This window comes from Oncorhynchus mykiss, chromosome 9 (assembly GCF_057628025.1).
Source record: "Oncorhynchus mykiss isolate SJ-2025 chromosome 9, ASM5762802v1, whole genome shotgun sequence".
NCBI lineage: Eukaryota > Metazoa > Chordata > Actinopteri > Salmoniformes > Salmonidae > Oncorhynchus > Oncorhynchus mykiss.
The window spans coordinates 51,512,018-51,526,693 of NC_143030.1; the positions used below are offsets into that span (position 1 = coordinate 51,512,018).

The following is a 14,676-nucleotide window of genomic DNA, read 5'->3' on the forward strand; positions in this document are numbered from 1 at the left end:
GCTACCTAAGTATGATTCTCAATCAGAGACAACTAATGACACCTGCCTCTGATTGAGAACCATACTAGGCCGAAAACATAGAACTGCCCCAAAACATAGAAAAACAAACAGACTGCCCACCCAACTCACGCCCTGACCATACTAAATAAATACAAAACAACAGAAATACAGGTCAGAACGTGACAGTACCCCCCCCCAAAGGTGCGGACTCCGGCCGCAAAACCTTGACCTATAGGGGAGGGTCTGGGTGGGCGTCTGTCCGCGGTGGCGGCTCTGGCGCGGGACGCGGACCCCACCTCATCATTGTCTTAGTCCGCCTTATTGTCCGCCTCCGTGGCTTTCTCAGCATGACCACCCCTCTCAATGACCCCACTGGACAGAGGGGCAGCTCGGGACAGAGGGACAGCTGCTCGGGACAGAGGGGCAGCTCGGGACAGAGGGACAGCTGCTCGGGACAGAGGGGCAGCTGCTCGGGACAGAGGGGCGGCAGCAGCTCTGGGCAGAGGGGCTCCGGCAGCGGCGCCGGACAGGCGGGGGGCTCCGGCAGAGGCGCCGGACAGGCGGGGGGCTCCGGCAGAGGCGCCGGACAGGCGGGGGGCTCCGGCAGAGGCGCCGGACAGGCGGGGGGCTCCGGCAGAGGCGCCGGACAGGCGGGAGACTCCGGCAGAGGCGCCGGACAGGCGGGAGACTCCGGCAGAGGCGCCGGACAGGCGGGAGGCTCCGGCAGAGGCGCCGGACAGGCGGGAGGCTCCGGCAGAGGCGCCGGACAGGCGGGAGGCTCCGGCAGAGGCGCCGGACAGGCGGGAGGCTCCGGCAGAGGCGCCGGACAGGCGGGAGGCTCCGGCAGAGGCGCCGGACAGGCGGGAGACTCCGGCAGAGGCGCCGGACAGGCGGGAGGCTCCGGCAGAGGCGCCGGACAGGCGGGAGACTCCGGCAGAGGCGCCGGACAGGCGGGAGACTCCGGCAGAGGCGCCGGACAGGCGGGAGACTCCGGCAGAGGCGCCGGACAGGCGGGAGACTCCGGCAGAGGCGCCGGACAGGCGGGAGACTCCGGCAGAGGCGCCGGACAGGCGGGAGACTCCGGCAGAGGCGCCGGACAGGCGGGAGACTCCGGCAGAGGCGCCGGACAGGCGGGAGACTCCGGCAGAGGCGCCGGACAGGCGGGAGACTCCGGCAGAGGCGCCGGACAGGCGGGAGACTCCGGCAGAGGCGCCGGACAGGCGGGAGACTCCGGCAGAGGCGCCGGACAGGCGGGGGGCTCCGGCAGAGGCGCCGGACAGGCGGGGGGCTCCGGCAGAGGCGCCGGACAGGCGGGGGGCTCCGGCAGAGGCGCCGGACAGGCGGGAGACTCCGGCAGAGGCGCCGGACAGGCGGGAGACTCCGGCAGAGGCGCCGGACAGACAGGACCACCTGCAGGGAGGAGACAGAGAGACAGCCTGGTGCGTGGGGCTGCCACAGGAACCACCAGGCTGGGAAGACCTTCAGGAGGCTTGGGGTTAAGAGGAGGCACCTGAAAGACCGGGCTGTGGGGGAGCACTGGAGCTCTGGTGCGCAACCTTGGCACCACTTCCCCAGGCTGGATAACCACTCTAGCCCGGACCGTCCAGAGTGCAGGCACAGGTTGAACCGGGCTGTGGGTAAGCACGGGAGATCTAGTGCTTACTACACGCACCTCTCCCTTCGGCTCCATTCCCACATTCGCCCGGCACGAGCGGAGCGCGGGCAGAGGACGCACTGCACCCTCCCAGCGCCCCGGAGACACAGCACGCAGAGCCGGCGCAGGATACCCTGGGCCAAAACTGCGTACCGGCGACCAGACCCGCTGAGCAGGCACCATACGCCCTGGCTCGATGCCCGCACTCGCATGACACTCTCGGGGGGCTGTCCCATAGCGCACCGGGCTATGGGCACGTACTGGCGACACCGTGCGCTTAACCGCATAACACGGTGCCTGCCCAGTATCTCGCTGCTTATAATAAGCACGAGGAGTGAGCGCAGGTCTGCTACCTGGCTTAGCTCCACCCCTCGTGTGCCCCCCCCCCAAAAAATGTTTGGGGCTGTCTCTCGTACCTGTCGCGCTGCCGTGCTGCCTCCTCATATCGCCGCCGCTCAGCTTTCGCTGCCTCCAGCTCTGCTTTGGGGCGGCGATATTCCCCAGCCTGTGCCCAGGGTCCCTCTCCGTTCAGTATCTCCTCCCATGTCCAGGAGTCCTGTGATACCGGCCGCTGTTGTTGCTGCTGCTGCTGTCGTCGCTGTCCTCTACCACGCCGCTTGGTCCTTGGTTGGTGGGTGATTCTGTCACGGTCGTCCTCCTCTTCGTCTGAAGAGGAGAGGCGAGAAGGATCAGAGGACCAATATGCGGCGTGGTAAGTGTCCATGGTGAATCTTTAATAAAGAAAGACTGAACACTATGCAAAAGAGTAACGAAAACAATAAACCAAATACGACCGTGAAGCTACAAAATGAGACCTGTGCTGACACAAGCCACTAACATAGACAATCACCCACAAACAAACAGTGCAACCCAGGCTACCTAAGTATGATTCTCAATCAGAGACAACTAATGACACCTGCCTCTGATTGAGAACCATACTAGGCCGAAAACATAGAACTGCCCCAAAACATAGAAAAACAAACAGACTGCCCACCCAACTCACGCCCTGACCATACTAAATAAATACAAAACAACAGAAATACAGGTCAGAACGTGACAGTACATATACATTTTACATGTATCGATTTATTATGGATAGATTTGATTGACTTTACCTGCGACTGCTTTTCTCGATTGTTATCCTGGAAATTCCTATTACACTTATGTTTCTACTGTATAACTGACAACTTTTAATTTGTTACCATAGTGAAACCCGGTCGCTGTGTCCTGCCCAACGGGACCTACATGTGTGCCGAGTACTGTTACAAAGATGGCCAGTGCCCCGGGGAACAGATGTGTTTCCGGATATGTTGATTCTATGCCTGCAGTGAGCCATTGAAGCTTTATTGGAAGTTCTTATTAGTTATAAGAAATAAGTAGAACATACAAATCATTACATGTACAATTATGTCTATGAAAACGGATGATTTTATGCAATAATAAATATGAAAAATGATCATAGCTTTTATGGAAACTGGACAATTTTCATGGGCAGTATGTGAATTGACAAACGGCAGTATGTGAATTGACAAACTCATGTGGACTGCTGAATTTGAATAAAACAAGATTTTGAACACCTGTGCTTGGTTTTTTAGGGGGTTATTTGATACTTGTGTGGTGCTCATGTGAATATCCTTCATTTTCCGGCTTCAGACCAATGTCTGTTCTCAGTTTAAACATAGTGTTTTGTTTTTAATTTCCATGGTTTTTACACCAGAAGGTGATGGTGCAACCTTATTATAGAACATTATAATTAAGCAAAAATGCACAAGGAGGTGTGGTATACGGCCAATATACCATGCTAAGGACTGTTCTTAGCACGTGCCTTGACATACAGCCCTTAGCTGTGGTATATTGGCCATTACCACAAACCCCCGAGGTTCCTTATTGCTATTATAAACTGATTACCAACGTAATTGAAGCTGTAAAAATAAATGTTTTGTCATACCCATGGTATATGGCCTGATATTCCACGGCTGTCAGCCAATCAGCATTCGGGGCACGAACCACCCACTTTATAATATAGTTTAACACATGCTTTCGTTGTGAATCTTCACGATGTTGTACGTTTTATTTATTGATAAGATCCATGCTCATAATCATACTGATCATTGCTCATAGAAAATTGGCGAGAGCAAGGAAACAAAGACTGAAGCAAATATTTGCGATGTGATTACACAATGCAGCTGGCTAGATAGACGACTACACGAGACGGAAATATGGCCGAGCTGTTCCCAGTTGAAGGGTTCTGAAATATTATCTCTCGCCGAGTCGAGTTGTGACCGTGAATATCGTCATCCATCTCGGTGGAAACAACTTGGACACACAAAGGGGACAGCCCTGATGCGTCAGATGCGAGATGATTTGGAGGTAGTCCGCATGTCCCCTGGGGCAATGGTGAGCTACTCTGACATCAAACAGTGGAAGATTTGCATGTTCCTCCGTGGCAGGCGCATGCCCACAATCCACCACTTTGCATTAAATCACTGTGTCCCTGGGCAGTACCATAGGGCAGGGTTTCCCAAACTCGGTCCTGGGGCTCCTCCTGGGTTCACGTTTTGGTTTTTGCTCTAGCTCTACACAGCTGATGAAAATAATCAAAGCTTGATGATGAGTTGGTTATTTGAATCAGATGTGTAGTGCTAGGGCAAAACCCCCAAATGCGCGCCCAGTGGTACCCATGTTAACAACCATTCCTGAACCTGACTCCAAAAACAAGCCAACGACGGACAGTACCAAAATAGATACTCTATTGATTTTGTTCAATGCCCCATATACTGAGCATTCTTTTTGTAGCGGGAATCTTATATAATAGCTTAAATTGAAAAGAAAGGATTGATGCTTCAATTGTTACTTTGTATATTACTTCAATAAATCTGATGCCATGGTATTGGGATATAGAAAATCTGTTCCCAACTATCTTGAATTTTATGAATTTTATTTTACTACATGATTCCATATGTGTTATTTCATAGTTTTGATGTCTTCACTATTATTACACAATGTAGAAAATAGTAAAAAAATAAATAAAAAAACCTGGAATGACTAGGTGTGTCCAAACTTTTGACTGGTACTGTATGTAAATGAGATATTTCTGTATTTCACTTTCAATAAATTAGCAAACATTTCTAAAATCATGTTTTCACTGTCATTATGAGATATTGTGGGTAGATGGGTGAGATTATTTTTTAATGCTTTGCTGGTGGTGAAATTAGCAAAGGGGGGGTGGGGGGATTGGACTGTGAGGTTACTTTTGCATGGGTTGGAGACTCCCAATTGCTAACATGTATAGAGAGCAATAGTAATGATGTCTCTTTGTAGGGACTAACTCCATCATGGTTCTTTGAACAAAGCCTATGGGAAAATGTATTGAGTTTTTGTAGGGTTTTTGGATAAACGCTGAAAATACGTTTTGTGGTGAAGACAGGTTTGGGAGATCTTATACGTTTTGTTCTATGAGATCATCTTCATCAGCTAATGTCACTTTTTGCGAATTTTGAAGCATTTATGTAATTGAGAAAAGCATTTATGGACTAAAAACATTATGTTACTCAACATAGAGTTTGTCTGAAGTTACTCATCACAGTATCACAACAGCGTGACCGTTTCGGAATATCGTGTGCTTATTGTTTAGAAAGTATTTAGTATTTATTATGCCTATAGTGAGGAGGTCAGAGACCTGACCGTGTGGTGCAAGGACAACAACACCCACTCAACGTGATCAAGACAAAGGAGATGATTGTGGACTGCAGGAAAAGGAGGACCGAGCACGCCCCATTCTCATTGACGGAGCTGTAGTGGAGCAGGATTCAAGATCCTTGGCGTCCACATCACCAACAAACTAACATGGTCCAAGCACACCAAGACAGTTGTGAAGAGGGCACAACAAAACTTTTTCCCGCTCAGTAGTCTGAAAAGATTTGGCATGGGTCCTCAGATCCTCAAAAGATTTTACAGCTGCACCATCCTGACGGGTTGGTATCACTACCTGGTATGGCAACTACTTGGCCTCTACCTGCAAGGCACTACAGAGGATAGTGCTTACGGCCCAGAACATCACCGGGGACAATCTTCCTGCCACCAAGGACCTCTATACCACGCGGTGTCAGAGGAAGGCCCTAAAAATGGTCAAAGACTCCAGCCACCCTAGTCATAGACTGTTCTCTCTGCTACCGCACAGCAAGCAGTACCGGAGCGCCAAGTCAGTTTAAATAGCTTCTACCCCAAGCCATAAGACTCCTGAACAGTGAATCAAATGGCTAATCACTTTGTCAACCACAACATGTTATAGACTGACTGTACAAAATATTATGAACATAGACTGATATAGACTGACCAGGTGAAGCTGCAATCCCTTATTAATTTCACCTGTTAAAACCACTTCAATCAGTGTAAATGAAGGGTAGGAGACAGGTTAACAGTCAGTCATATAGAATGTGATGTGTATAGTCCTACAACGTTATTGTGAGAGAATAATGTAAGTCCTCCAAATAGTTGTCCTCTGTAAGAAAATGATAAAAGCGTATAGGTCTGCCCATCATGAACAAGACAGATGAGAGAGAACATATTTGATAGAAATTAAAAAAGTTATTTTGGGACATTTCTTAAGATGAAAGCCCAACAGTTGCCCAAAAATCAACCCATCAACAGTGTTATAGCTCTCCACATACTGTACTTTGAAACATTTCGTTATTAATCATTATACATTGTGGATTTTCACCTGCAGTTTAACAGAAATGCATTCAGTCATTGAACTACAAACTCAGTTGAAGACACACTATTGACGTTTAGTTGTGAATTGTTTACATCAAATTTTGACTTAATTTCTGGACAATATTACTGTCCATTTGGGGGACCACTTTTGGATCAAGAACACCCCCAGAGGCACAAGTTCCATATATCCTCTTTAATTATTCTCATTACATGTGACCTAAGCAAGTGTTCGGATCCGAACTCGGAATGTAAATTGATGGGCATAGGGACCCTGCAGATGCATTGTTCCTTGTGCATTCATCTTTTCTATGGTCTCTCAATGATGTGTATAAACCCTGGATTGCTGATGCTTTGTAATGGCCAATGAGAGGCTTTGAAGCCACAGGCCGCCACACTGGCACATCCCAGAAAGAGCAGTCCTCCATAGGAATGAATGGAATTGAATAAATGAATAAAATGTTTCAAGGACACAATTTCATGTATTTAAGTAATTCTTTGTTGTGGTGGGGGCAGTAACATTAACACTCTCAAAATATAAAATGTACATGTTCAGTTAAATTAATATAATTTGCATGTATGCATTAAGGTGTCTGTAATAGAATATATTTGTCAAAAAACAAATGTAGACATTAATAAATGCATTTCTATAGCTTTTTTTTTTTACAATGAAGGAGGAGTACCAAAATGGCTGTGCGATGGCTTCAAAGCAGCGCCCCCCTCTTAGTCATCTAAGGTTAATACATATTATGGTCTCCTCCTCTTCTATTAAATTGATTTGGACTGCATTTGCTCTAACAGTCTTGAAGTCAGCATGGACATGAATTTGTCAGCGCGTTGTGCTTTGGTTCTTTTTCTGTTGGCATTTGTAGATTTGAAAATAGTCTCTGCCGCAGAAACGGGAGGCACATCTACAGGTGAGTTGTTCTAATTAGTCTACTTTGCATTATTTGTCATGAAACAAACTGTGACAATTTGATGATTTATTTTAAGAAGTCTGCTACACTTGACTTAGGTGTTATAGTCTACCTAATTGGTTATAAACAATAGCCTATAATTGTGCATAGCCCCTTTGCAACCTATTTTGTTGCAACCTTACAAAGAAATACAAGCCAGCCATTATGACTTTGAAACAATCCAGGCTACCCTTGGCCATCTTACGCATACACTGTCAAATAAATTCTAGTTGTTTCAACTAATTATTATGAAGTAAGTGGTTCCAAAGCCTTTTTCAGTTTATTCAACTTCTAGATAAAAGTGTTACCTGAACTTAACATTTTTAGTTGGCCCAAACTTAGCTCCAACTTGAGAAAACGAATGCAAAAATTCAGTCAACATATGTGTTTGTCAATTTGTCTCATATGTTCATTTAACTAGAAATGATTATTTCTGCATCTTAATAGCACTGTTTGTGTGTCTGTGTGTAACTAGCTGCACAGCCCTTTTTAGTTAACATACAATGTTTTCAACCTACTTATTTGAACCAATAGATTGTGAGTGTTCAGAAGGCTGTCATGCATTTTCATGGGTGTTATGGGGGAAACATTGATGATGGGGGACAAATGTCTCCAAAACTATTAATTAGACAATAAATTACTTGGAGTATGACCTACAAACTTTCCAGAGATGCAAATGCATATTTGTCAAATCCATCTCGACACAAATATGACAGATTTTCATGAATTGGTTCAGTCCAAATGTGTCTATGTTCATGTCTCTTTGTGGCAAGTTGGGTTCCCTGACATCTGCTCAAATTGTGTTGACCCAAAGCAAAGCCTGGAGTGTGCCCTCGTAGACGATGGGGCACGGGGATATGTGCAGAGTTATGTTCCAATGACAGTGACTGCCCCAATGATGAAAAATGCTGCCACAATGGATGTGGGCATGACTGCATTGCACCTAACACAGGTAAGATATGGTCCCAGAGTGACAGATACACCCATCTATTGCATTCATTATTGCTGCAATACTCTGGAAACAAGAAAGCTGGAGATTGTAATGTACATTTCATACACATAGATCAATATATTTCACTTACACTCTCTATAGAGCTGAGAAACTCAATTAAGAAGTCACATAATAGAAAGACTTCATTGGGAAGAGTCAGTGTAGGCTGACAAGTTGCTACCATAAACCTATTTGTAATGGGGAAATGTAGGATCGCTAAAGATCATATTTAATTGAGAGTGATCAACAAAACATTTAGCGTATACAGTTTATGTTATACACAATGGTTCCAGTATACTAGTTGTGACATTCAAGATGTGGGTTGATGGTCACTAGACTTGATGCTGAATGTTATGGATTGTTCTCATATCTGTTGATAGTGATTGACGCCAGACTGGAAGTCCCAGTAGAAGGACCGAGGACACACTGATTATTCACTGTTGTATTGTACTGATGACATTCTGTGACCACTGTGTGATTCTGTAGCAGCTAACATTTATCGTAACGATCTCCACACAAATATGACATATTTTCAGAAAATGGTTCAGTGTAATTGTGTCCATGTTCATGTGTTGTGGTAAGTCGTGTCCCTGACATGTCTGCTCAAATTGTGTTGTCCCAAAGCAAAGCCTGGAGTGTGCCCTCGTAGACCATGGGGCGTAGGGACGTGTGCAGAGTTATGTTCCAATGACAGTGACTGCCCCAATGATGAAAAATGCTGCCACAATGGATGTGGGCATAACTGCATTGCACCGTACACAGGTAGGATATGGTCCCAGAGTGACAGATACACCCATCTATTGCATTCATTATTGCTGCATTACTCTGGAAACAAGAAAGCTGGAGATTGTAATGTACATTTCATACACATAGATCAATATATTTCACATACACTCTCTTTAGAGCTGAGACACTCAATTAAGAAGATTTCTGAGAGCCATGTAGGTATTTAGAGTTTTATATATAAATATATATATATATATACACCATAAACATTTTGTAATGGGGACATTTAAGACCAGTAAAGCTCATATTTAATTTAGAGTGATCAACACAATGTTTAGTATAGAGCTTCTGTAATACACATGATTTCCATTGTTCCTCTTGTGACATTCAAGGTGTGGGTTGATGGTCACTAGACTTGATGATGAATGTTATGGATTGTTCTCATATCTGTTGATAGTGATTGACGCCAGACTGGAGGTCCCAGTAGAAGGACCGAGGACACACTGATTATTCACTGTTGTATTGTATTGATGACATTGTGGAACACTGTGTGATTCTGAAGCAGCTGACAATGTCACCGCTTTCTGTTTTGACTTCCTACAAATGCAAATGCCTATTTATCGTAACCATCTCCTCACAAATATGACAGATTTTCAGAAAATGGTTCGGTCCAATTGTTTCCTATTCCTCCTGCTCTCTCACAGTGCCGATCCCCCCGAAGGCAGGTCAGTGCCCGCTGCTTCTGAATGTCGTGCCGTCACACAAGGGATGTGTCCGCGATGAGGAATGTCCTAAAGATGACAAATGCTGCATCTTTGACACTGGCGCCTTGTGTGTCCCACCTGACTTCAGTAAGAAGTTTACTAACAGTGTTCAGAAGGCTGCCATGCGTTTTCATGGGTGTTATGGGGAAAACATTGATGATGGTGGCCAAATGTCTCCAAAACTAATTAGACACAAAAATATTAAGGGTATACTCTGCAATCTTTTCACAAATACAAATTCCTATTTATCGTAACCATCTACACACAAATATGACTGATTTCCAGAAAATGGTTCAGTCCAAATGTGTCTATGTTCATGTCTCTTTGTGGCAATTTGGGATCCCTGACATCTGCTCAAATTGTGCTCACAAAGCAAAGCCTGGAGTGTGCCCTCGTAGACGATGGGGGGTAGGGACGTGTGCAGAGTTATGTTCCAATGACAGTGACTGCCCCAATGATGAAAAATGCTGCCACAATGGATGTGGGCATGACTGCATTGCACCGTACACAGGTAGGATATGGTCCCAGAGTGACAGATACACCCATCTATTGCATTCATTATTGCTGCATTACTCTGGAAACAAGAAAGCTGGAGATTGTAATGTACATTTCATACACATAGATCAATATATTTCACATACACTCTCTATAGAGCTGAGACACTCAATTAAGAAGATTTCTGAGAGCCATGTAGGTATTTAGAGTTTTATATATAAATATATATATATATATACACCATAAATAAACATTTTGTAATGGGGACATTTAAGACCAGTAAAGCTCATATTTAATTTAGAGGGATCAACACAATGTTTAGTATAGAGCTTCTGTAATACACATGATTTCCATTGTTCTTCTTGTGACATTCAAGGTGTGGGTTGATGGTCACTAGACTTCATGATGAATGTTATAGATTGTTCTCATATCTGTTGATAGTGATTGACGCCAGACTGGAGGTCCCAGTAGAAGGACCGAGGACACACTGATTATTCACTGTTGTATTGTATTGATGACATTGTGGAACACTGTGTGATTCTGTAGCAGCTGACAATGTCACCGCTTTCTGTTTTGACTTCCTACAAATGCAAATGCCTATTTATCGCAACCATCTCCTCACAAATATGACAGATCTTCAGAAAATGGTTCGGTCCAATTGTTTCCTATTCCTCCTGCTCTCTCACAGTGCCGATCCCCCCGAAGGCAGGTCAGTGCCCGCTGCTTCTGAATGTCGTGCCGTCACACAAGGGATGTGTCCGCGATGAGGACTGTCCTAAAGATGACAAATGCTGCGTCTTTCACTCTGACGCCTTGTGTGTCCCACCTGACTTCAGTAAGAACCTGACTGGTTTACTAACAGTGTTCAGAAGGCTGCCATGCGTTTTCATGGGTGTTATGGGGGAAACATTGATGATGGGGGACAAATGTCTCCAAAACTAATTCGACACAAAAATATTAGGGGTATACTCTGCAATCTTTTCACAAATACAAATTCCTCTTTACCGTAACCATCTCCACACAAATATGACTGATTTCCAGAAAATGGTTCAGTCCAATTTTGTCCGTGTTCATGTCTCTTTGTGGTAAGTCGGTTTCCCTGACATGTCTGCTCAAATTGTGTTGTCCCAAAGCAAAGCCTGGAGTGTGCCCTCGTAGACGATGGGGCTGGGGCGTAGGGACGTGTGCAGAGTTATGTTCCAATGACAGTGACTGCCCCAATGATGAAAAATGCTGCCACAATGGATGTGGGCATAGCTGCATTGCACCGTACACAGGTAGGATATGGTCCCAGAGTGACAGATACACCCATCTATTGCATTCATTATTGCTGCATTACTCTGGAAACAAGAAAGCTGGAGATTGTAATGTACATTTCATACACATAGATCAATATATTTCACATACACTCTCTTTAGAGCTGAGACACTCAATTAAGAAGATTTCTGAGAGCCATGTAGGTATTTAGAGTTTTATATATAAATATATATATATATATACACCATAAACATTTTGTAATGGGGACATTTAAGACCAGTAAAGCTCATATTTAATTTAGAGGGATCAACACAATGTTTAGTTCAGAGCTTCTGTAATACACATGATTTCCATTGTTCTTCTTGTGACATTCAAGGTGTGGGTTGATGGTCACTAGACTTGATGATACATTTTATGGATTGTTCTCATATCTGTTGACAGAGATTGACGCCAGACTGGAGGTCCCAGTAGAAGGACCGAGGGCACACTGATTATTCACTGTTGTATTGTATTGATGACATTGTGGAACACTGTGTGATTCTGAAGCAGCTGACAATGTCACCGCTTTCTGTTTTGACTTCCTACAAATGCAAATGCCTATTTATCGTAACCATCTCCTCACAAATATGACAGATCTTCAGAAAATGGTTCGGTCCAACTGTTTCCAATTCCTCCTGCTCTCTCACAGTGCCGATCCCCCCGAAGGCAGGTCAGTGTCCGCTGCTTCTGAATGTCGTGCCGTCACACAAGGGATGTGTCCGCGATGAGGACTGTCCTAAAGATGACAAATGCTGCGTCTTTCACTCTGACGCCTTGTGTGTCCCACCTGACTTCAGTAAGAACCTGACTGGTTTACTAACAGTGTTCAGAAGGCTGCCATGTGTTTTCATGGGTGTTATGGGGGAAACATTGATGATGGGGGACAAATGTCTCCAAAACTAATTAGACACAAAAATATTAGGGGTATACTCTGCAATCTTTTCACAAATACGAATTCCTCTTTACCGTACCGATCTCCACACAAATATGACTGATTTCCAGAAAATGGTTCAGTCCAATTTTGTCCGTGTTCATGTCTCTTTGTGGTAAGTCGGGTTCCCTGACATGTCTGCTCAAATTGTGTTGTCCCAAAGCAAAGCCTGGAGTGTGCCCTCGTAGACGATGGGGCGTGGGGATGTGTGCGGAGTTATGCTCCAATGACAGTGACTGCCCCAATAATGAAAAATGCTGCCACAATGGATGTGGGCATGACTGCATTGCACCGACACAGGTAGGAATGGTTCCAGAGTGACAGATACACCCATCCACTGCATTCATTATTGCTGTATTACTCAAGCTGAGGCTTGTAACGTACATTTCATACACATAGATATTTTTGAGTTGCACCCCCTTTTGCCCTATGAAAAGCCTCAATTCATCAGGGCATGGGGTCTACAAGGTGTTTAAAGCGTTCCATAGGGATGCTGGCCCATGTTGACTCCAATGCTTCTCACAGTTGTGTCATGTTGGCTGGATGTCCTTTGGTTGGTGGACCGTTGGCGGCAGGGTAGCCTAGTGGTTAGAGCGTCGGACTAGTAACCGAAAGGTTGCAAGAGCAAATCCCTGAGCTGACAAGGTAAAAATCTGTCGTTAAGAACAAGGCAGTTAACCCACTGTTCCTAGGCCGTCATTGAAAATAAGATTTTTTTTCTTAACTGACTTGCCTAGTTAAATAAAAGTAAAATATTTCAGGGAAAAGGATTTTGGGAATATCAGGCTGAGACTTCAGAAGAGTAGCAACATACGTTTCTTACGATACAGCAATTCACAGAACTTTAAGCTGACAATTTGTCAAGGAACACCAACAAAATTCCAACTCATTGTAATAGTAAGACCTCAATGGAAAGAATCAGTGTACGGATGATTTCCAGTGTTCTACTTGTGACACTCAAGGTGTGGATTGATGGTCACTAGACTTGATGCTGAATGTTATGGATTGTTCTCATATCTGTTGATAGAGGTTCACGCCGGACTTGAGGTACAAGGGCCGAGGACACACTGATTATTCACTGTTATGTTGTATTGATGACATTCTGTGAACACTGTGTGATTCTGTAGCAGCTGACAGCCTGTTTGTTTTGACTTCCTACAAGCCTCTAGAGCTGGTGTTTACAGAACGTTTGTTGCTGTCTGATTAGAATGTAAAGTGCATGTCTCCAAGATGCCAGTCAGACATTTTCTATGCTTCTGTGCTGGAAGTGTCTCCCTGTTGCAGCTTGTAATAAACTGGATATAATTATTTTCTAAATAAAAAATAATTAATATTAACCAATCCACCTCTTTGGAGGACACAAATATTTTGGAGTTTTACAGCTTTTCTGCTGTATATTCATGTATATACATTTTACATGTACATTTTACATGGATATGGGCAGTGTATCAAATCAAAATCGGCAGTGTATCAAATACTTGTTCTCCCCACTGTACATGCACATACATTGTACATATACATTTTACATGTATCGATTTATTATGGATAGATTTGATTGACTTTACCTGCGACTGCTTTTCTCGATTGTTATCTTGGAAATTCCTATTACACTTATGTTTCTACTGTATAACTGACAACTTTTAATTTGTTACCATAGTGAAACCCGGTCGCTGTGTCCTGCCCAACGGGACCTACATGTGTGCCGAGTACTGTTACAAAGATGGCCAGTGCCCCGGGGAACAGATGTGTTTCCGGATATGTTGATTCTATGCCTGCAGTGAGCCATTGAAGCTTTATTGGAAGTTCTTATTAGTTATAAGAAATAAGTAGAACATACAAATCATTACATGTACAATTATGTCAATGAAAACGGATGATTTTATGCAATAATAAATATGAAAAATGATCATAGCTTTTATGGAAACTGGACAATTTTCATGGGCAGTATGTGAATTGACAAACGGCAGTATGTGAATTGACAAACTCATGTGGACTGCTGAATTTGAATAAAACAAGATTTTGAACACCTGTGCTTGGTTTTTTAGGGGGTTATTTGATACTTGTGTGGTGCTCATGTGAATATCCTTCATTTTCCGGCTTCAGACCAATGTCTGTTCTCAGTTTAAACATAGTGTTTTGTTTTTAATTTCCAT

The 14,676-nt window shown here is 44.4% G+C and overlaps 1 protein-coding gene across 1 annotated transcript; it reads left to right on the top strand.

The window, feature by feature from the left end:
• Positions 1–7,178: 7,178 nt before the first annotated feature.
• On the top strand, positions 7,179–14,287 carry LOC149981249 (uncharacterized). The gene is made up of 9 exons (XM_090185806.1): positions 7,179–7,281; positions 8,135–8,272; positions 8,936–9,073; positions 9,742–9,888; positions 10,175–10,312; positions 10,985–11,131; positions 11,430–11,573; positions 12,242–12,388; positions 14,181–14,287. Exons 1-9 carry the CDS (start codon positions 7,179–7,181, stop codon positions 14,285–14,287), a joined length of 1,209 nt encoding a protein of 402 aa, XP_090041932.1.
• The last annotated feature ends 389 nt before the right edge of the window (positions 14,288–14,676 follow it).

What these genes read in the sequence shown, in the direction of transcription:
- LOC149981249 (XM_090185806.1), top strand. Translation starts at nt 7,179, where the DNA reads ATGGACATGAATTTGTCAGCGCGTTGTGCTTTGGTTCTTTTTCTGTTG. An exon ending in AACGGGAGGCACATCTACAG is followed by an intron (nt 7,282 to 8,134) that starts GTGAGTTGTTCT and finishes GTTGACCCAAAG; the next exon opens with CAAAGCCTGGAGTGTGCCCT. An exon ending in CTGCATTGCACCGTACACAG is followed by an intron (nt 9,074 to 9,741) that starts GTAGGATATGGT and finishes GCTCTCTCACAG; the next exon opens with TGCCGATCCCCCCGAAGGCA.